The sequence below is a fragment of the Rhinoraja longicauda genome, chromosome 3, assembly GCF_053455715.1.
Source record: "Rhinoraja longicauda isolate Sanriku21f chromosome 3, sRhiLon1.1, whole genome shotgun sequence".
Lineage (NCBI taxonomy): Eukaryota > Metazoa > Chordata > Chondrichthyes > Rajiformes > Arhynchobatidae > Rhinoraja > Rhinoraja longicauda.
Genome location: NC_135955.1, coordinates 64,073,315 through 64,095,905, shown reverse-complemented (window position 1 = coordinate 64,095,905; position 22,591 = coordinate 64,073,315). Strand labels below are relative to the sequence as shown.

General features: G+C 41.5%; 1 protein-coding gene across 11 annotated transcripts in view; it reads left to right on the top strand.

Moving 5' to 3' along the window:
- Positions 1–22,591, top strand: part of LOC144592046 (casein kinase I) — a 183,259-nt gene that overhangs the window by 109,803 nt on the left and 50,865 nt on the right. For 10 of the 11 annotated variants that reach the window (XM_078396282.1, XM_078396280.1, XM_078396278.1 and 7 more), the window contains exons 5-6: positions 15,067–15,215; positions 17,363–17,597. The exons of the other annotated variant lie outside the window; for it this stretch is intronic. In XM_078396282.1, coding sequence (XP_078252408.1) covers positions 15,067–15,215; positions 17,363–17,597 — 384 coding nt within the window. The remainder of the gene's footprint in view (positions 1–15,066; positions 15,216–17,362; positions 17,598–22,591) is intronic. 11 annotated transcript variants of the gene reach the window in all.

Sequence of the window (22,591 nt, the reverse complement as noted above, 5' to 3'; positions counted from 1 at the left end):
TGTGAAAATCTGCCTTTCAAACTTCGAGGTGCTGATACCGACACATTGTGTCTCAAAAAAAATCACTGCTTTCGGCTGAAGAAGGGTCCCAACCCAAACTATTGACTGTCCATTTCCTCTACAGATACTGCCTGACCTGGTGAATGAGTTCTTCCTTTGTGCTTTGCTCAAAATTCCATCATCTGCACTTTTTTACGTTTCGATTAAAATAGGCATTTATGTACAAAATTTTCCCCTTGTAATGCTCAATATTACCTCAGTCAATGATCACTGTGGGCACTTGCCTAAAAAATCAAATTGTCACACGAATTGCACCAGTATTTTGCTTTTGAAAATCAGTAACCCCATCCTCCCACCCCTGAATGAAACACCGGAATAGCCCTTTCTATGTCATTTCACATGACTCTGGTAAGTTGATAGGATGTTTTATAGAAATATAGAAAATAGGTGCAAGAGGAGGCCATTTGGCCCTTCGAGCCAGCACCACCATTCATTGTGATCATGGCTGATCATCTACAATCAGTAACCTGTGCCTGCCTTCTCCCCATATCCATTTATTCCACTAACCCCTAGAGCTCTATTCAACTCTTTTAATCAGTACCCCATTCCTGCTTTCTCCCCATACCCCCTGACTCTGCTATCCTTAAGAGCTCTATCTAGCTCTCTCTTGAATGCATTCAGAGAATTGGTCTCTGCCACTGCCTTCTGTGGCAGAGAATTCCACAAATTCACAACTCTGGGTGAAAAAGTTTCTTCTCACCTCAGTTTTAAATGGCCTCCCCTTTATTCTTAGATTGTGGTCCCTGGTTCTGGACTCCCCAAACATTGGGAACATTTTTCCTGCATCTAGCTTGTCCAGTCCTTTTATAATTTTATACGTCTCTATAAGATCCCCTCTCATCCTTCTAAACTTCAGTGAATACAAGCCCAGTCTTTCCAATCTTTCCTCATATGACAGTCCCGCCATCCTGGGGATTAACCTCGTGAACTTACACTGCACTGCCTCAATAGCAAGGATGTCCGTCCTCAAATTAGGAGACCAAAACTGCACACAATACTCCAGATGTGGTCTCACCAGGGCCTTTACAACTGCAGAAGGACTCTTTACTCCTATACTCAAATCCTCTATGAAGGCCAACATGCCATTAGCTTTTTTTCACTGCCTGCTGTACCTGCACACTTACTTTCAGTATCATATCATATCATATCATATATATACAGCCGGAAACAGGCCTTTTCGGCCCACCAAGTCCGTGCCGCCCAGCGATCCCCGCACATTAACACTATCCTACACCCACTAGGGACAAATTTTACATTTACCCAGCCAATTAACCTACATACCTGTACGTCTTTGGAGTGTGGGAGGAAACCGAAGATCTCGGAGAAAACCCACGCAGGTCACGGGGAGAACATACAAACTCCTTACAGTGCAGCACCCGTAGTCAGGATCGAACCTGAGTCTCCGGCGCTGCATTCGCTGTAAAGCAGCAACTCTACCGCTGCGCTACCGTGCCGCCCTTATCTGGTGTACAAGGACACCAAGGTCTCATTGTACTTCTGACACCATTGAGATAATAATCTGCCTCCTTGATTTGCCACCAAAGTGGATAACCTCACATTTATCGACATTATATTGCATCTGCCATGCATCTGCCCACTCATTCAACCTGTCCAAGTCACCCTGCAACTTCCCAACATCCTCTTCGCAGTTCACACTGCAACCCAGCCTTGTGTCAACTCCAAACTTGCGAGTGTTACTTCTAATTCCATCATCCAAATCATTAGTATATGTAGTAAATAGTTGCGGCCCCAGCACCGAGCCTTGCGGCACTCCACTCGCCACTGCCTGCCATTCTGAAAAGGACCCGTTTCTTCCTACTCTTTGCTTCCTGTCTGCCAACCAATTCTCTATCCATGTCAATACCCTACCCCCAATACCATGTGCTCCAGTTTTGCCCACCAATCTCCTGTGTGGGACCTTATCAAAGGCTTCCTGAAAGTCCAGATACACTACATCCACTGGCTCTTCATAAATCCATGCTGACTTGGACCAATCCTTTTACTGCTATCCAAATGTGCCATTGTTACCTCTTTAATGATTGACTCCAGCAGCTTCCCCACCACTGATGTCAGGCTAACTGGTCTATAATTCCCCGTTTTCTCTCTTGCTCCTTTCTTAAAAAGTGGGATAACATTAGCTACCCTCCTATCCACAGGAATTGATCCTGAATCTATAGAACATTGGAAAATTATCAGCTATGCGTCCACGGTTTCTAGAGCCAATTCCTTGAGTACCCTGGGATGCAGACCATCAGGCCCTGGGGATTTATCAGCCTTCAGTCCCATCAGTCTACCCAATACTATTTCTTGCCTAATGCAAATTTCATTTGAGTTTCTTTTTAACAGTTTCTTTGTTGAAAAGTTCTTGCTGCCTTGGCATATTTACTTTGAGGGCATATACCCTGATTGCCTAGGCCGGGTGAGACGGCCGATCTCTACCTCATCGTGACCTACTCCGATCGGTGCATCAAATTTGCCGTTGGACGGCCGGGGTTCTGGAACTCCGGCCTGGCTGGAGCCGGCAGATCCTTTCCCATGGGTGACTTGCGAGGCCAACTTTACGGGCTAGTATCTTGGCCCTTGGGCAGCCTACTTGTACTGTTCTGGTGTTGTTGGACTTCTCTCTGAGGCCATGACCTTCATTGATCTGGCAAAATGGATAATTCTGAAAGGCTCTGGAACCAAGGGTACTGGAAAATTGGTGGTGGACCTGTACCTGCTTTCAAGGTTTTGTGTCTTCTGCCTGCTGGGAGTGAGAATGACTGGGGTATGAGTGGTCCTTGATTATGTTTGCTGCTTTCCTGATGCAATGTGAAGTATAGATGGAGTCAAGTGGGGAGATGGAAGACTGGTTTGCAAGATAATGTGCGGGGATCGCTGGGCGGCACGGACTTGGTCGGCTGTATATATATGATATGATATGATATGATGATAAACTGGGCTGCGTTCAAAATTGTCTTACCAAGCTGTGATGCATCTGGATAATCTGCTTTCTGTGGTGCATCTGTAGAAATTGGTTTGCTTCTTTGGAGACATGCTGAACTTCTTGAGTCTTCTGAACAAGTAGAGGCATTGGTGTGCTCTCGTGGCCATATGTCAATGTGGTTGGACCAGGACAGTTGGTGATATTTATACCCAAGTACTTGAAGCTTTCAACCATCTCCACTTCAGCACCATTAATATATACTCCACCCTACTTCCTGAAGTTGATCACCAGCTGCTTTGTTTTGCTTTGCTGATATTGAGCGAGAGGTTGTTGTCATGACACTAGACTACAAAGCGCTCTGCACACGAGTTGGCTACTTCCTGGTCCACTGGGGAAGAGTCTTTTCCAATGTTCTATAGATTCAGGATCAGTTCCTGTGGATTGGAGGGTAGCTAAAGTTATCCCACTTTTTAAGAATGGAGGGAGAGAGAAAACGGGAAATTATAGATCAGTTAGTCTGACATCAGTGGTGGGGAAGATGCTGGAGTCAATTATAAAAGATGAAATTGCGGAGCATTTGGATAGCAGTAACAGGATCGTTCCGAGTCAGCATGGATTTACGAAGGGGAAATCATGCTTGACTAATCTTCTGGAATTTTTTGAGGATGTAACTGGGAAAATGGACAGGGGAGAGCCGGTGGATGTAGTGTACCTTGACTTTCAGAAAGCCTTCGACAAGGTCCCACATAGGAGATTAGTGTGCAAAATTAGAGCACATGGTATTGGGGGTGGGGTACTGACATGGATAGAAAATTGGTTGACAGACAGAAAGCAAAGAGTGGGGATAAATGGATCCCTTTCAGAATGGCAGGCAGTGACTAGTAGGGTACTGCAAGGCTCGGTGCTGGGACCGCAGCTATTTACAATATGCATTAATGACTTGGATGAAGGGATTAAAAGTACCATTAGCAAATTTGCAGATGACACAAAGCTGCAGTGTGAACTGTGAGGAAGATGCTGTGAGGTTGCAGCATGACTTGGACAGGTTGTGTGAGTGGGTGGATGCATGGCAGATGCAGTTTAATGTGGATAAGTGTGAGGTTATCCACTTTGGTGGGTAAGTATAGGAAGGCAGATTATTATCTGAATGGTGTCAAGAAAGGAAAAGGGGACGTACAACGAGATCTGGGTGTCCTAGTGCATCAGTCACTGAAAGGAAGCATGCAGGTACAGCAGGCAGCGAAGAAAGCCAATGGCATGTTGGCCTTCATAACAAGAGGAGTTGACTATAGGAGCAAAGAGGTCCTTCTGCAGTTGTACAGGGCCCTAGTGAGACCGCACCTGGAGTACTGTGCAGCTTTGGTCTCCAAATTTGAGGAAGGATATTCTTGCTATTGAGGGAGTGCAGCGTAGGTTTACTAGGTTAATTCCCGGAATGGCGGGACTGTCGTATGTTGCAAGACTGGAGCGACTAGGCTTGTATATACTGGAATTTAGAAGGATGAGGGGGGATCTTATTGAAACATATAAGATTATTAAGGGATTTATTCACAAAATGCTGGAGTAACTCAGCAGGTCAGGCAGCAGAGGCAGGAAACATGTTCCCAATGATGGGGAAGTCCAGAACCAGGGGCCACAGCTTGTTAAATAAGGGGTAGGCCATTTAGAACGGATATGAGGAAAAACTTTTTCAGTTAGAGTTGTAAATCTGTGGAATTCTCTGTCTCAGAAGGCAGTGGAGGCCAATTCTCTGAATGCATTCAAGAGAGAGCTAGATAGAGCTCTTAAGGATAGCAGAGTCAGGGGGTATGGGGAGAAAGCAGGAATGGGGTACTGATTGAGAATGATCAGCCATGATCACATTGAATGGTCGTGCTGGCTCGAAGGGCCGAATGGCCTACTCCTGCACGTATTGTCTATTGTCCATTTTGCTGCCCCATTGGACTCATCCGCCATACAAAACTGCTGTGGAAGCACGTTATATGTTGTTCTCTTGGATTGCCTAAGACGAAGGATTATTTTTGTCATGTGCACTATACTTTGAAAAACATTTTCTGTGCGATCCAGTTGAGCACAGTGATCGAACGAGTACAATCAATTGGATGCAATTTGGAGAAAGTTTATCGTTCTAATATGCAAGTGGGTTGTTTTATGAAGAGAGGTTGGATATGTTAAGCTTGTATCTATTAGAAATCGTAAGTGAGATGAAATATGTAGACCCCGAGGGGTTATGAAACAGTCGAAATGGAGAAGCTGTCTATTTTGGGAGAATCAAGAATTAAGAGTTACTATTTAACAACTGGTGGTCATCTGTTTTAAATAGAACTGAAGAGAAATTTTACAATCTTCTTGCCCAACAAAAGGTAGAAGCAGACGATTTGAATATTTTAAAGCAGAAATAATAGATTCTTGATAAGTAGCAGGTGAAAAATTGCTGCATTCAGACAGGAATGCAGAGTTGAGGTTTCAAAATGGTAGAACAAGCTTGAGGGGCAAATTAAGCTACCCCTGCTCTTAATTTGTAAGTTCATTGTACTTTTGGCCATCTTTTGGAAATCTTTTTTGAATTGTAAATTCTGAAATCCTGTTATGGAACACCTGTTTAAGCATGAAATGTGCACTTTTATTTTGCTTTCAGTTCTATGGCACACGATGGGAGGATTCAAGGCAATATGCCCTTCGTATTAGAATTGTGCCGGGTAATTTATTAAGATTGCATTTATTTGGCCTAATACTCGTCACCTGTATTATATATGACAGGTTACATTTCTTTTTCTCGTTTCCTTTTTTGTTTTTCTCATTTATTTTTGTTTTCCTTCTACATTGTTCAGTTCTATTGGAAGGTGCTCTTTCAATTCAACCTTGGCATAAGTTGAAAGTCCATTTACAAAATGTTTGTATGCATACCAGTTGCAGGCACCCACTGCATTCCTTCTAACATGAAATCTATACAATGCATTGTGTTTAGTTTCATACTAAAGCATAAGGATTAATTGTGTAGGAAAGAACTGCAGATGCTGGTTTAAATCGAAGATAGGCACAAAATGCTGGAGTAACTCGGCGGGACAGGCAGAATCTCTGGAGAGAAGGAATGGGTGATGTTTTGGTTTGCGACCCTTCTTCAGACAGATTAATTGTTTTGTGTGCTTAAGATGTTCGCCTCAGTATTTTAAAACTTAAATCCAGTAAACTAGTTCTGATCAGTGTTGCTACAGTTCAACCACTCTGCCTTTATGCCCTTTTGCTTAAGAACATGCTTATATTGGTATGTTGAATGAAATTTGCAGATTGGGGGGGGGGTTGGGGTGAGAAGGAAGAGGTGGGAACTGCGCTTTGAACAAAATCAATGTGCAGATTTGGTTGATTCACTTCATGTGTTGAATAATAAAAGAGGTCCATTTATATATGTACGTTTTTTTTATAGCTGGGAGTCGGTAGGCCTAAGGAGTTGATGTGGTGGAAAAAAGGGTGTTGTATTGTAGAAAGAATGCAGGGATAATAAAAAATGAATGAGGAATGGAATTTGATTGCCTTGCATTCAACCAGCTGAGTTAAAAAACATTTATTTGTAATTCACTGCAATGAACACACCTAATTCATTTGGAGAAAGGCGTTGATGCTTTGTAAAACAATCATTTTGTCTTCCTGTTGAGTGAGCACATGTTTGTGGATTGCTGTCAACAGCAAAATGATTTCTCATTGTGTGCAGTAAGGGATAATTTCTCTCCCTTGACTCACTTGTGCATACGTGCTGATATATTCCCAGGGGGTTGAGGGTGAGGGGGGGTGGGCGTGGATGATTGTATTGATGTACTGAATCACCACACCGATATCTATTTGTTCACTCTAGTTGCCGAGTCAGAAGATTTGAGCAACATAGAAACATAGAGAATAGGTGCAGGAGTAGGCCATTCGGCCTTTCGAGCCAGCACCGCCATTCAATATGATCATGGCTGATCATCCAAAATCAGTACCCCGTTCTGACTTTTCCCCCCATTTCCTTTAATTCCCTTAGTCCAAAGAACTAAATTTTACTCTCTCTTGAAGTAGCTCCTACTTCAAAGACATGAGCTCACCTATCGTGGCTGATGATCCAGTGCAAGGCTAAGGAAGTGCTGCACTGTTGGACACACTGTCATTTGGAAAAGGAGGGGTAAACAGAAGCCGCGTCTGTTCTTGGTTGACTGTAAAAGATCCCCAGCACTATTTTGAAAGGCTGGGGAATTATCTGTGACACCACAGCAACGACATTATCACATTCTTGGTTGTGGCAACATTTCTTCCGTCACATTTCCTCTGCTGCAAAAGAGGCAGCATTTCTAAAGTGCTTAATTGGCTGAAAAGTGCTTTAGAACATTGAGAGATGTTAAAGATGTTATTAAAACAATTCTTGCAACCTTGCATCCCTTACTCTCGGGGATTCAACATAAAACAGAAATTTTGTCTTAAATATTTCAGGCTATATTTTCCTGCATCTGGGGACGACAATTGAGAGGACATGTAGGCCTAGTCAATTCAGAAATTAGTTGCTGCATTTGAGGCAATCGACTCTAAAGGAGGGGATGTTAACGTAGAGGACTGTGCAGGTTAGGATGACTTGTGAGACATTTCGACTGTTGTAAGCTGGTTTTACCGTTGAAGTGACCTTGCTGTTGAGTGCCATGGCATATTGGGACAAGAGACGGAAAGAAAAAGAGAGTTGGCAACAAAACAACTGGCATCGTAGAAAGAATATATGTTTAAATGAGCAGTTAGTGGCCTGTAAATTAAAATAAACACGTTTGTCGATTCTTTGCAAATGTATTACGTGCCTTTTGCAATGGCCTGGGAATAAAGCTGCTCTACAGTGACACCTGGTGACGAGAGCCTAAGACTACATGTGGAGGGAACCAGTTTTTAACAAGTCCAAGTAAATGTCCTGTTCTTGATGCAGTAAATGATCTACTAATGGTCCAGCAATTGACAGAGTACTTCTGAAAACCAACTAACCCAGAACCTCCAAATATATACTTTCACAGTATTCACATGTTGACACTATTAATACAATAATGTCAATGACTGGAGACGTCCATGACTGAAGCCACTTATGAATGCTTGACCTGCACATATGAATAAGTGTTTGGGAGACTGGCAACATGGTTTTTCTCGCTGCCTTGGGGCTGCAGACATCATCTTCCGTGTGGGACCTCTGTTCTTGGCTGCGTTCTCAACTTGCCAATTGTTTGGTCTGTGCGCAGTTTGCAGGAAGGAAGTCGTGCTGTAACCTGGGGATGACCTGTATATTGGTATTAAGGTAAATGATGGCAGTGTTTCAGTTCCTGAGCAAAGAAAGGAGGATCATTCTATAATGAGTGTGTTATGTTTATCTGAAACAAATCTTGAATTTCATTGAGGTAGATATAGTTTGGACTAATCCTGTTAATTGCCCCGTGTTTATGATCTTTTTTTGTAAGTCATTTATTGAAGATTAAGGATCACAACTTCATTGACTGTTTCTTGCTCAATTTCTTGCTGTGTGACATACTTATCATGGTATTATATAATCATTAAAAGTAAATGATTTCTTAGCACATACTTTTTGAGAAAGGACAGCTGTGTTGTGGGTTTTTAAGTACCGAATAATTGAAGTGGAGGGAGTCACTTATTTTCCTTATTATACATCTTTGGAATAAAGTGTTTATTAGCCAACAGAGCAATGTTTTCAAGGTAGACACAAAGTGCTGGAGTAACTCAGTGGATTTCAGCAGCATCTCAGGAGAGCATGGATAGGTGACATTTTATGCGTTTTCAAGGCACATTAGATACAGGTACTGACCAATACGTTGCTACTTTATTAAGAAGCAGTCAATTGACATGTATTACACAAAGTGTTTAATTTATTTTTAGTGAGCAGTTAAACTGATTTTGTTCTAGTCCTTCCCATAAACATATTCCCCACAGCACTGAATAAATCGTTCCTCAGGAAAATGCACTTAACAATCCTGGAGCCTAAATGTGATGATGTCTGATCCACAAGTATGAATCATTGATGAACTATTCCTGTCAATGCTAAAATTTTCTAACTTGGACCCAACATTCCAAGAATAAGTAACTAATTCTAAGCGAAATGTTAATTCCCATTCTGAAGCATAGGAGTAAAATATTAAAATGATGTTCTGGAGTGAATCCTGAAACTAAACAATAGAATTAAAATATCACCTTATTTCTTTAACCAGAATCCTCATGGAAGCCCATGTTCTGGATGTAGAGTGCAGCTTTCTACCCTTTGTTAGTTTTCTGATTGTCAGGGAACCTACCACCAAAGATCAGTCTCATCTCTCGGCTATGAAGCCCAGCTCTCTTTTTTTTTTCTCCCTCTCCCTGTTCCCTTCCACCACATCCCTCCCTCTGGCCTTACTTCTCACTCCTCTTCATCTGACACTCTTGGCTTCTTATCATCTCTGTACTTTATCATTGACTTGGTCCATCTGCCAGTTAACCCCCACCCCCACCCCCACCTGTATCCACCTACAGTATGACTGGCCAGGCTTTGTCACACCTCTTTGGGAGGAAACTGGAACACTCAGGAAACCCAATGAGGTTACTCCACACACAGCACTGGAGATCAGGGGTGAACCTGGTCACCGAAGCTGTGAGGGGCATACTTTTGCCAGCTTTCCGCCGCTGCCTAAATCTACCAGCTTTATGGACACTGTATTCCAGATCATGACCGTTTGCCATATAAAGTTCATTTGTAACCTGTCTTTTGTGGGCCTTTTTGCTCATGACCAAATATCTTTGTCCTCTGATTACCAACTCACTTCAAGCAGATCCACCTTATTTACTCTATTAAAACAATTTAGATTCCGAAACAACTCTCAATGTATTTGTTTTAAATGCTATTTTCTCTCCTCTCTCCTTGTAGATCCCTCGTACCAACTTACCTCCCCCTGCTCTCACCAAGACCTAATGTCCACAAAATGTGCTTCTCCGAATCCTTTACTTGGGGATTTAATTGATTTTAATCATTACCTCCTTAGGTATACAATGACATTTTAACAAGCTCCTTTCTGAACATTGGTCTCCTGGTATATCTGACTGCACTTTTTTTTGACATTGCTCCATGCAAGAATTTTCCATTCATTTCAATGTATGGCTGTGGATCTAAGAAAGCTGTAGCACAGAATAGTATGAACAGTTTAAAAGGGGTTTTCAAACATGGCAGAACTAGTTTTCATCCGAGGAACAAAGTGTTGAAAAACAAACGTTGAAAATCAACATCAAGTCCAAAAGCTTCAGTCACAAACCCTTTCTCAGTCTTTTTTATTTTGAACGTCGCCAATCTCTTTTTCACATCTTAACAGTTGGAGTTCTGTTTTTATCTCCAGTGAATTATATTACTTGTAGCAGTCATGGAAAAATTATGTGTCGGTGTAGTTCAAAAGTAGGGATGTGACTGTCTGTGGGGAAAAAAACTGCGGCATACCAGAAAGTCTTTTAAAAAGCTTGCAGCTGGCTTTATTCCAGAGTTTAATGTAATGAAGTATCCTCATGTGACTTGCTTTTTGATATAAGTTTTATGGTTCCTGACAGGCTCCTGCCGGTGAATTTGGAATGACTTGACATAGTCACGTGTAGCTGAGTTTGGAGCGGTATTCTGAAGAATGTCTCGTTGAGTATTATGGATAGATATGATTTGTTGCATCTGCCAATGTGAATTTTCTGCATCTAATTTTATGACGAAGGCAGCAAATTAACCAAACCATTTAGGTCAGGAATCAGTGCCACTAAAGGAACAGTCCAGTAACAAGCTGCTTAGTGTCGCCTACTTTGGAGATACAGCATGTAAACGTCTCAATGGCTCATCGAGCCCACACTGACCAGCAATTATCCGTGCAGTAGTTCTATCCAAAACACTAGGGACAATAGCACTAGAGGACAGCATTTAAAACGAGGGAGGAAACCAGAGAACCCATCGAAAGCTCACGTGGTCACAAACTCGGTACAGACAGCACCCATCGTCAAGGGTCGAACCGGGACTCTGGAGCTGTTTGGCAACAATCCTATCGCTGTGCCACTGTGCTGCCCTCAGAAGTCTCCCAATAGTTGCTGTTGGCAGAATTCTAAACGAGTCGTTTCATCATGTACGATCTACATTGTGTCCTCTCTTCCACATCCACCCATATCTCCATGCTCTGTTTCGAAAACTGCTGAGTGCTGCCATGTTTGGCATACGCCTACTGCTGGTTTCAGGAAGCCTCACGGTTCCATTTTCTGACCAGTATTAGGTGGTGAACTATGTGGATAACAATCATTAACTTTTCAGAAGAGGTTTGCCGTAGATACAAATGTTTTATAGAGGACCGCCTTTATGGTTGTCATACTGCAGGAAGAGGATGATTGAGTGGAGAGGATGCAGAGGGAGATCAGGATGAAAAAAAGACACAAAGTGCTGGAGTAACTAAGCGGGTCAGGCAGCATCTCTGGAGAACATGGAGAAGTGATGCCTTTGTGTCAGGACCCTTCAGGGATAAACGGTCCTGACACGAGACAACTGAGGAAGGGTTCCAATTCAAAACATACTGAAGAGGGGTCCTCACCTGAAACTGTTCTCCAGAGATGTTGCCTGGCCCGCTGAGTTACTCCATTTTGTCTTTTTTTTGGAAACTAGCATCTACAGTTCCTTGTTTCTATTCGAGTTAACCAGGATGTTACGTTATGAGGAGAGACTATATTTGCTGAGTCGTTTCCTTGGAATGGAAAAGACTGAGGGGCGACTTAAATGAGGTACAGAAAATTGAGGGGTCCAGATAGTAGAACTTTTTACTCGTCGAGACGCCTAAACTGTTTGCTTGAACATATGTGTTCTAGTACTAGAGATTCACAGGGGATCTGAGAAAGAACTTTTCTTTGTAGCGAATGCTTAGAATCTGAAACCCACTGAGACTTTCACCATCTTTAAAAATAGCTGGAGCAGCACTTGAGTCAGGGCCGTCTTAACGCATGGGCCTGATGGGCACTTGCCCGGGGGCCCACGAGCATAGGGGCCCCATGCTGATCTGTGTATGTTAAGTGACTTGCAATAAATAAATACTACTTTAAAAATGTAGGTTCAATAAGTGCTTTTTTCGCAACATTTTCGGTCACTAAGTGCTTCTCACAGCGATCTGTAAGTGCTTTTTGCAACAATGTAGCACCCTAAGTCCATCGCTAAGTGCTTTTCGGTAAGTGCTTTTCGGTAAGTGCTTTTCGCCAGCACGACAGGGGGATGCTGGTAGGGAAAGGGGGGTGGGGGAGAGTAACGGTAGGGGCCCCAGTACACTGCTTTGCCCGGGGGCCCATAATGCTGTAAAAACGGCCCTGACTTGAGTTGTCATGGACTTGCAACCTAGGGAGTAAGTGGGCTTAGTATAGATGGTTCTTAATTAGTCGCATAGATTTGGTGGGCATAAAGACATGTTCTGTGCTGTTTGATTGTGACTCTATGCAGGGCCATTTAAGTCACATCAATTTATCCTGGAAACACTTCTCATGATTGGAGTAGAGACGTTGTCACAGATTGTTGCTGCCTTGTTGACTTGAACATGTAAATGTTTTCTAAAGGTATTTGTCCCTTGGTATGCAGGGCTCCAAAGAATGTGTTAATGCCAAGGTACTAGATAGCTTCTGAATGTTAACAAATTGACACCACTTTTGATATTCCCATGGCTGACCAGTCGCCATCTTTAGATGACAACAGGGAAATTTAATTAACCAGTTAATGATGAACTTGTCTTTCTCTCTTTAACCCCATGAAACCAGAAGTGCTAGGCGGAAATTGTGTAAAACTTGAGCACAAAGCTCCTTGATGGTTTGTTTGAAACATTTTGAAATAAAAAGTGTGAAGGTTGAATTAAAATAGTCAATGCGATGTCAAACCGTGTACAGAAAGTGAAGGGAAGAAAGATTAGATGAAAAGATTGAAAGGGGCAGTTTACTCATTTAAAATTCCAACAATAAAACTTAAACTTGTCAAGTTGATGAGAGCAGCAAATCGACTGGAAATTACATGACATAACATTCTGTGATGTGTTTCATATCCAGTGTAAAATGCAAGTACATATTGCTTGGACCCGAAACGTCACCCATTCCTTCTCTCCCGAGATGCTGCCTGACCTGCTGAGTTACTCCAGCATTTTGTGAATAAATACCTTCGATTTGTACCAGCATCTGCAGTTATTTTCTAATATTGCTTGTCAGTGCTCACTTGTTGAAGAAACCAGATATTGGCATTCTACTTTTCCCAAATCCTGTTTTGCAGAGTTGTATTACTGCATAGTAATTTCTCGATTTCTATGTTTAATTGTGCATTCATCTTTGCTTGTGGTTGCTGTGGCATTTGGGCAGAATTAAAGAGGGGAAGTGGGAAAGACATGCTATTAGTTTGCCATCATTTGAACAGCACTTTTGGGACTTGCTCCTTGCATAAAAAATGAATAGTTTATCTTTTTCATTGGTTGGCACTTATTTGAAATGCATTCTTAATAGTTGGTGTTAAAATTAAATTAATCCAAGTCTCTGCGTTTTCCCATTCTTGCCCTTGTCATCACAGCAGTGTTCTGTAAACCATTATTGTGCTGTCTGGAATTGGTTTTTGATTCGTGCTTTTTTATGCATGTTGGTAAGGTTCAGAGCAAAGGACTCAGAATTGATTTATTCTGATGAACAATGGTTGTTGTCATGCACTTCACTTGAATCTGTGCAACCTTGCAACTTACAAACTGCAGATTGTATCAGGATCATTGTGAGATGGATGGGTGAATATTTTTCTTACCTTCAGAATAAATATATAAAACCATTGTTATTATGTAAGCAAATATTTCAATGGACTGAAGTAATAAAGATGGTCATGGGGCTATACTGCACAGAAGCAGGCAAGTTACTCCAACTCAACTATGCCAACCAAGACGTCAGTCTGAGCTCGTCCCATGTGGCTGCTTCTGACATTTATCTCAACGTCTTGTACAGCTGTAATGTGACATCCCAACCCCAGGCAAGTGTGTCAGATGTCGCCTTCACCCTGTATGCCTGTTCCACCACATTCTTGGAACTATGTATCTGCACCACTCCATCTTGCTAGGACACTAGCTCAGGACCCTGCCATTTACTGTGCAAATCGTGCCCTGGTTTGTCCTATTAAAATGCAAACCCTCACATTTACCTGAATTAAACTCCCATCCAGCATTGCTCTGCCCATTGGCCCAGTTAATCAAGATCCTATTGTAATCAAAAATAACTTTCTTTACTGACCACTCTACTATGACTTTAGTGCCATTTACTAACTTATTAACCATGCCACTTAACATTCACATTAAAATCGTTAATACAAATATTTTGCAATAGTGATCCCAGCACCAATCCTTGTGGTACACTACTTATTACTGACCTTGAGACTGAAAAACAACCCTGTCCCACAACCCGTTATTTCGTATCTTGAAGCTTCCAAGTGGCTAGTTTGCTCTGGATCCCATCGCATCTAACTTCCAGACAAGCCTACCATGCAGTACCATGTCAACGTCTGCAACATTCTCATCAATCTTCTTGTTCTCTAAAAAATACTCGATCAAATTGGTGAGACAAGACTTCCTATAAAACCATGCTGAATATCCATAAATCAGTTTTTGCCTTTCGAATTGATGGTAGATGCTGTTTCTCAGAGTCCCCTCCAATAACTGAGCCACCACTGATGTGACGCTCATCACTCATTGTTTGTATGCATAAGTTTAAGGTGAGAGGGGAGAGTTAAAAGGGATCTGAGCAGCAGCTTTTATCAACCGAAGGTGGTGGGTATACAAAACGAGCTGCCATAAGGAGCTGTAGATGTGGGTACAATTGCAATGTTGTTTGAAACACATTTTGGACAACATGGTGAAGGTTCAGTGATATATGGGTTAAACGTAGACTACTGGGGTTAATTTCTTCGACAACTTGGTTGGCATGGACCAGTTGGGCTGAAAGGCATGTTTCTGTGCTGTACAGCTTTGACTCAACGACTTGAGAGTCGAGATTGCAGTTCTGTGATGAAATGTAGATATTAAACTTTTTCTCACTTACATTTTCAGATGGAATTCCTCAGGTTTATTACTTTGGTCCGTGTGGAAAATACAATGCCATGGTGCTTGAGTTACTGGGACCTAGCTTGGAAGATTTATTTGACCTTTGTGACAGAACGTTTTCCCTTAAGACCGTGCTTATGATTGCTATACAGCTAGTAAGTATTCCAGCCCCCCTTCCACTCAATAAGAACTTGTTAATTAATTATCAACGTGAAGTTGAAATGTGAAGTTGAAATGTGGAATAATTCACTGCTAATTATTTCAAACGCAGAGCTGAGACGGGTTTTTTCACACTGGTGATTTCCTTCTCTGGTGCTGTTGAATAATATTATTTACTTTTTCTCATTCCAAAATTGGGTTAAGAATTAAGAATTTTACTTAAAATAGACCTTGCATAAGATGACATTAGTCTTGAAACAAAAATATGAAGCTAATCATTGAATATTAATTTGAATATTAACTGAATCTGGATATCACTCTGAAGGAGGGAGCAGTCTCAACCAGTCATCCTACTACAAACACAACATCAACAGAACCAGCAAAGCAAACTAGTTATTGGTGCTAATGGAAACAGATCACTGAGTTCTGAAACATCAATGATCTGAGCATTTCAGTCCTATTCTCTCCTTATCTGACATCCTTCTGTCTCTGACGCCACCTATCTGACAATCCACCCAGCCCCCTTCACCTGTATCCACCTATCACTTGGCAGCCTTTGTCCTGCTCCACTTCTCTTTTCTAGCTTTCTAGAAGGGTCCTGACCCAAAACATTGCCTGCCCATTCCTCCCCACAGATACTGCCTGACCTGTTGTGTTCGTCCAGCACTTTGCGCGATTTACAGTTCCTTTGTGCCTCCTTGGAATCATCTTTGTCTCTCCTGTAAAAGCTCTGAATCATGGGTTATGTTTTAAATCAGTCTTTCTCTATTGTTTCTGTCACTTGGTCAACGTTCTATCGATGCTGCTTCTTCCAATTTATTTCCTGGTTTTATATCAGTTTGTATCTGGTGTGATTTTGTGATGTGAATTCACTTGTTGGTTGAATCAATTTAATATGCCAGCAATGTTCTTTTCACTTCAATACTCTGTGCACAGTCATCAGCAGTAAAAGCTCTGAGATGGTGAAAGTGATATTAAGGCTGAAATTAGACAGGTTTCACCTCCACTCACCCAGCCTTTTTTTTTGAAGTCTAAGAGAGGGACAAGAATGCATTTGGCTGTTTGTGTACTTGAAAGTGTCAGAGGAAATGAGAAACAAGGCTCCTTTGCATTTTAAAAAGGCGAAGGGCTATTTGTAGGGTTCAAGAAAGGGAAAATGTAAAATTAGATTATTTACCAGTGATGATTAGGCAGTGGCCAACAAGCTTTAAAAGTTTGTAGATTGAAGAAATAAATGTTTACTGCAGAAAAATAGCCAATTTGACTTGTATTTAATTAGGAGAAAAATGTGTATAATTAATTTAATTTCTGTGTCTTTCCTTCCACCATGATACTTCAAAGTTAATCCTTTTCTTCCATACAAATGTCATCTATCCTTCATCAATTCTTCGTAACATAGAAGTTGTTACAACAGAAAGATTCCATGTAAATTGTGAATTGATGTATGCACCTGCCTACTCTGCGATTACATCAGATCATTGATGAATTTTTACCCCAGTGCCACTTTCTCCTCTTATCCATAGGCGTTTGGGTGTTGCCAGCATATACTATCAGCAAAGGGACTCGAGGTTCTCAGTGCCTGATCTCTGAAAGATCCTTCTCCATTTTGTGAAATCATAGCCCAGGGGGGATTCGTGGACCATTTCATGGAGACCTTGAGAATATCCTTGTTTTGTTTCCTCTTGATGGAACTCTACCTGTTTTGGAACTCCAGTTTTAAAACAAAGTCTTGAGCAGCATAATAACTGTAAAGTGAAAGTAGAGTTTAACATTTGGATAATACTTTATTAAAGCATATTCAATGATTTTTTTCACTAAAACAAAAAAATGGTGTATTCATTTTCTATTTTTACAATGCGTGTTGACAGAATAATGTTTTGTTCAAGTGCATTACACAACTTAAACAGCATGGTCAATGCAAGGTATCCTAGGCAGTAACCAATAGGTTTTTAAATTATTTTCTTTCACTGAACTCACTGGTTAGAATTGTTCAAGGAAAATGTTTTACTTTTATTCTATTTTATTATGCCCAATGTTTTACCCAAGGAAATTCCTCCAGATGGTTCTTGGTACAATTGGTTTTTGTGTTGCTTATTTATGTTTTATTGACTTTTTGTCTCTCTCATTTTACTCCTTCTACAAGATTTCCCGAATGGAGTATGTTCACTCAAAGAACTTGATATACAGAGATGTGAAGCCAGAGAACTTCTTGGTGGGTCGACCGGGAAGCAAAAACCAGAATGTAATTCACATAATAGATTTTGGGCTTGCAAAAGAGTATATAGACCCAGAGACAAAAAAGCACATCCCTTACAGAGAACATAAAAGCCTTACCGGGACTGCAAGATACATGAGCATCAATACACATTTAGGAAAAGGTAAGTAACTTGTGTTGATCCGCAAACTTTAGTTTACAGGTTAATATCTATGATTTGTATTGATTATAAAAAGCTAGAATTATGTATAACTGAATTATGTGTAACTGAATTGTTTATAACTTGTATATTCTAAACTAAATTATGTTGGAGGAAAAATTATTACACTTCTTTCCTGCTTGAAACTTTGTTGTAAAATATGTAGTAGAAATGCATATTTGACAAGGTATTGAAAATTGAACAGTGAAGATAACGGTCATAGATTTGGGCATCTATATATCAGAATCGGAATAGCCTTTATTGTCATCTAAAAAAACAAGTCTTTTGGACGAATTTCCGTTACTCACAGTCCAACAATAAGAAACAATAAAAATAAAGCAATAACACACAATCACAAATCAACACAAAACAAAAAAAGAAACATCCATCACAGTGAGTCTCCTCCAGTCACCTCCTCACTGTGATGGAAGGCCAGAATGTCTTTTCTCTTCCCTGCCGTCTTCTCCTGCGGTCAGGCTGTTGAACTTGCCAGGTCGGGGCTCCTGACATTGAAGCCCCAGCCGGGCGGAGAAAATCCTGTTACAGGCCACGCCGGACAGTGAAAGGTCCGCAGCGGGCCGACCCAAGGCAGCCTCCGAAGGCAGCCAGCTCCGCAGATGGTAAGTCCGGTCCGCGGGCTCTGCGAACCAGAGCCCAGGTGGTCCCAGCTGGAGGCTGCCAGCTCCAGGTGTTTGGCCGATGGTAGGCCGCATGGTAGGCCCCCCCCCCCACACATAACACACAACCACAAAAAGACACTATATCACATCTAAACACTACAATTAAGACAAAACACAAAAGACAAACGGACTGCAGGCGAGCCGCAGCTGCTGTGCAGTGCCGCTGTGCAGATCTTGTGTATGAATAAATAAATATATATATATATGAATAAATATATATATATCACTATATATATCTATTATTCTTCTTATTTCGGCAAAACGGTGAACCGTAGCGCCACGATTTTTGCACCACCTTAATCACCACGCGGTTCGCTGCTGGAAAATGATGTTTTCATTTAATTCGGTCGCATATTTTTTAAGTTACAGAGGTTTTAAAGCGCTGCCCCCCCCCTGATTTATTGAAGGTTTTCAGGGGGGCGCTGTGGTGCGGATTTAGTCTTCAGCGTGTGTATGTCTGTGATTTTGGCTGATTTCGGGAAAATGGTAAACCGTAGCGCCACGATTTTTGCAACGCCTTAATCACACCGCTGGACGCTTGCCGAAAATGATATTTTTATTTAATTCGGTCGTATATTTGTTAAGTTACAGAGGTTTAAAAGTCAAAACATTTTTTCTCTCAGTTATTTCGGCTGATTTCGGGAAAAAAAGGTGAACCGTAGCGCCAAAGACATGTTTTTATTTGATTCGGTCGCGTATTTTTTAAGTTAGAGGTTTTAGTAATTTTTTTATTTAAAAAGCCGTTTTTTCAATTGCCTTAAGCATGTGACGTCAAAAAGCTCGCGCAACCACCCTCCTACTGATTTATTGAAGGTTTTCAGCATGGCGCTGCAGTGCGTCTGTGCGTATGGGATAACCTCTCCTCGCTCCCCTTGCTTCTCTCCTCTCTCCCACACACGGGAGACCATCTCCTCGCTATCCCCCCCCCCCCCCCGGACATTTCACTGATGCGCTCCCCACCCCCCCAGGACATTTAACTGATGCGCACACTCGCAACCAAAGGACCTTTCACTAATGCGCACCCCCCCAGGAACTTTCACTGATGCGCTCTCAGCCCCCCCCCCCGGGACATGTTGGTGCTGGGTGCAAGAGAGAGTAGGGGAAAGGTGTTTTTCTTGGAAAAGGGGGGAAAGTAAGAGTGTGTCTGGGGGAGAGAGAATGGTGGAGGGGTCTGAGAATGGGGACTGGGGAGGGGACAACAGGGGTCGTCCGGAGGGGGATTTGTGGTTGGGGAAATAGGAGTACTGGGAAAAGGGGAGGTCGTGGGGAAAGGGGGGGGTGTGGGGAGAGTAAGATTGGGGTTGGGGGAAGAGAGAATGGGCCCAACGGGCCCTCTTTGCTAGTATACGACTAAAACTCAGATCTTGTGTGTGTGTGTGTATATATATATATATATATATATATATATATTTGTATGTATGTATGCATATCTCTCTGAGATTTTGAAATTTGGTTGTGGACATATGGACCTGTAGCCAAAATGGTAAACCACAGCGCCACAGTTTTAGTGCCATCTTAATCGCCACTCTTCTGGCGACTGTTTAAAACAAGTTTTATTTAAATTGGTTTTATATTTTTTAAGTTAGAGAGATTTTAAAGTAAAACAATTCGGTGCTAAACACATTTTTCAAAGTGCTGTGCGTATGACGTCACCATAGGGCATGCACGGCCTCTCTCTTCACTCACACAAACAAACACCGTTAGCGAAGCCGTCTGCCCGCGATCAGGGGCTCCCCTCTCTTCTCTCCTTTCGCTTCTCTCCTCTCTCCCCACACCCGGGGGACACTCCGAGCAGGAGTGAGATGGCCGGACTGATGGTCGACTGATGGTGAGGGTGCTAGACCAATGTAGGTTTCGAGCCGATTGGGGTTGTGCTTCAAATGCAAGGGTTATTTGAGTATAATCTGAGTGGGATCTTGCTCTGCATTGCAGGGGAGGGGTATGTGGGGGGTCTGACTGATTCTGGGGGAGGGGGAGTTTGGAAATAATTATATTTGTAATATCTATCTATATTATTATATTACTAAAATCGCATCTAGTATATATGTATCTCTATATCACTAAAATCTCATCTAGTGTATGTGTGTGTGTATATATACGCATATATACACATATATATATATATACACATACATATATACATATATATATATATATATACATGTATGTTCTCAAAATGCCAAAACGGTACAGGATAGCGCAACAGTTTTAGGGGCACCTTACTCACCATTCGCCTGCAGTGTTCAAATTGTTGCGCTATCCTGGACCATTTTGGCTGTATTTCGGACACGTATCCCATAAAATAAACATCGCTATTTTGATCTGATACTTCCGTGTTCAATGTTGTCATTAAACGCGTGCTTCGTTGAACGATGGCTCCTGAGGTAAATGCTCAAATTTTCTTTAAGTTATAGTTTGACCACTCTAGTATTAAAATTGTATGACTTTCTTTTCATCAACCGCTGTCACAATGGGAGCCCAACGGGTCCATGGGTCATGTTTCGTTCAAATTGTTGCGCTATCATGTACCGTTTTAGCTGCTTTCTGACCAGCCAATTGTTCAAACGCTTTTGATTGCAACATGCGCCTTAATGTAGTTCAACAAAGAAACTGACGTTACTAAAGTACCTTTAGTAACAACGGGAAAACGGGAACGTTCACGGGTCGTCTAGTTTTCATCGAAATCTACCGGAAGGTTGATATAGATGTGGGAACATAAGTTGCAATTTTTAATATTTTGTTTCTTGTATTATCTGCAGAGTAAATTAGACGTTCATTGACCATTCTCAACAGTCTAAAGTCAAATATGCATATCTAAGTTTTCACCAAATAATTTTGTGGTAATGCAGACAACAATGTTCCTGTGCAGTGTCACTGAAACACTTAAACTGTTGCAGCAACTAATTTTAAATGTATCAATCAAAGTTTTTTTTACAAGCTCACAGCTGCAATATGTTTCATGCATTTAAAAGATAACCATTCCAGTTTGGCCTTTAACATGCAGTGATGGAACAAGTACCATTCATTCGTTTCTAGCAACGTGTTTGGTTCTTTAACTGGTTGCTCTTCTTGCAGTGGTTTCACTTCCTGCCAGCAGGCCTCTTGGCCCTTGAATCAGAAGCTCTGTGATTCCTAGCATGCAATTTCTTACTGTTGGAATTGACAACTGAAAGGAAGAGGTTGCTGCTTGGTTTGGAGTTTGAATTAATTTCAACTAGATTTGCACTTCAATACTTTGTCTTTCCAAAATTGTCAATTCTAAAACTAAAAACCTAGCCTGTTTGAGGTAATATTTGGAGTTTAACAAATGTTACCAATATCTCAGGTAATGCAAATTAATGGTTGAATTGCATTATTTGCTGCATCTTTCGGACATAGGACGAAGCGTTGTTATGTTTGTTCAATATGAGTTTTCTTTGAAAAGCCTTGGTTTAATATTAATATGAAATGCAAATAGAACAACACAATGCAATTTTCAAATTGTTATTTTGTTTGGTGGAATTCATAACTTTGTAAATGTCATCCTGAATATTCATTTTCATTCAAGGAAAAAGGAAACATGCATTTTTATCATTCCTTTTGTAACCTTGATATGTCTCAAAATATTTTCGATCCAACAAAGTATTTTTCAACTGCAGCTGGTGCATTAGTTAAACGTGACATCAATATGGATGTGGTGAGGTCTTGGAGACTTCAGCGCATGTAGTACTACAGCCTCATGGTTCCAGAGACATGGACTGGACTTGACTGCAGGTGCTGTCTGTGTGGAGTTTACACTTTCATTCCGTGACTGAGTTTCCATTGTGTTGTTTTCTTCCAATTCGCAAAGATATTTTGATATATTCATTTGTAAATTCCCTTCAGTATGGAGAAGTGGCAAAGGTTTGGTATTGACTGACTACTGACACGTACAAAGACAGTGAAAAGACACGAGCACAACAAATAAAAAATGACCGGAGTATAATGTTACAGCATTAGAGCATTGTAGTTCCAGTGAAAAAGTTGAAGTTCCACAACCTGGGACAAATTGTAAGTTTACCAAAGCCAATTGACCAACAAACCTGTACTACTTTGGAGTGTGGGAGGAAACTGGAGCACCTGGAGAAACCCCACGCGGTCACAGGGAGAACTTACAAACTCTGAGTAAACAGCACCCATAATCAAGGATCGAACCTAGGTTTTTGGGGCTGCAAAGCAGCAACTCTACTGCTGTGCCACATTTCAGCCATTGTTCCAAGGCCTCATTGTGGCAAAGAAATAGAATCACAGCTGGTACCT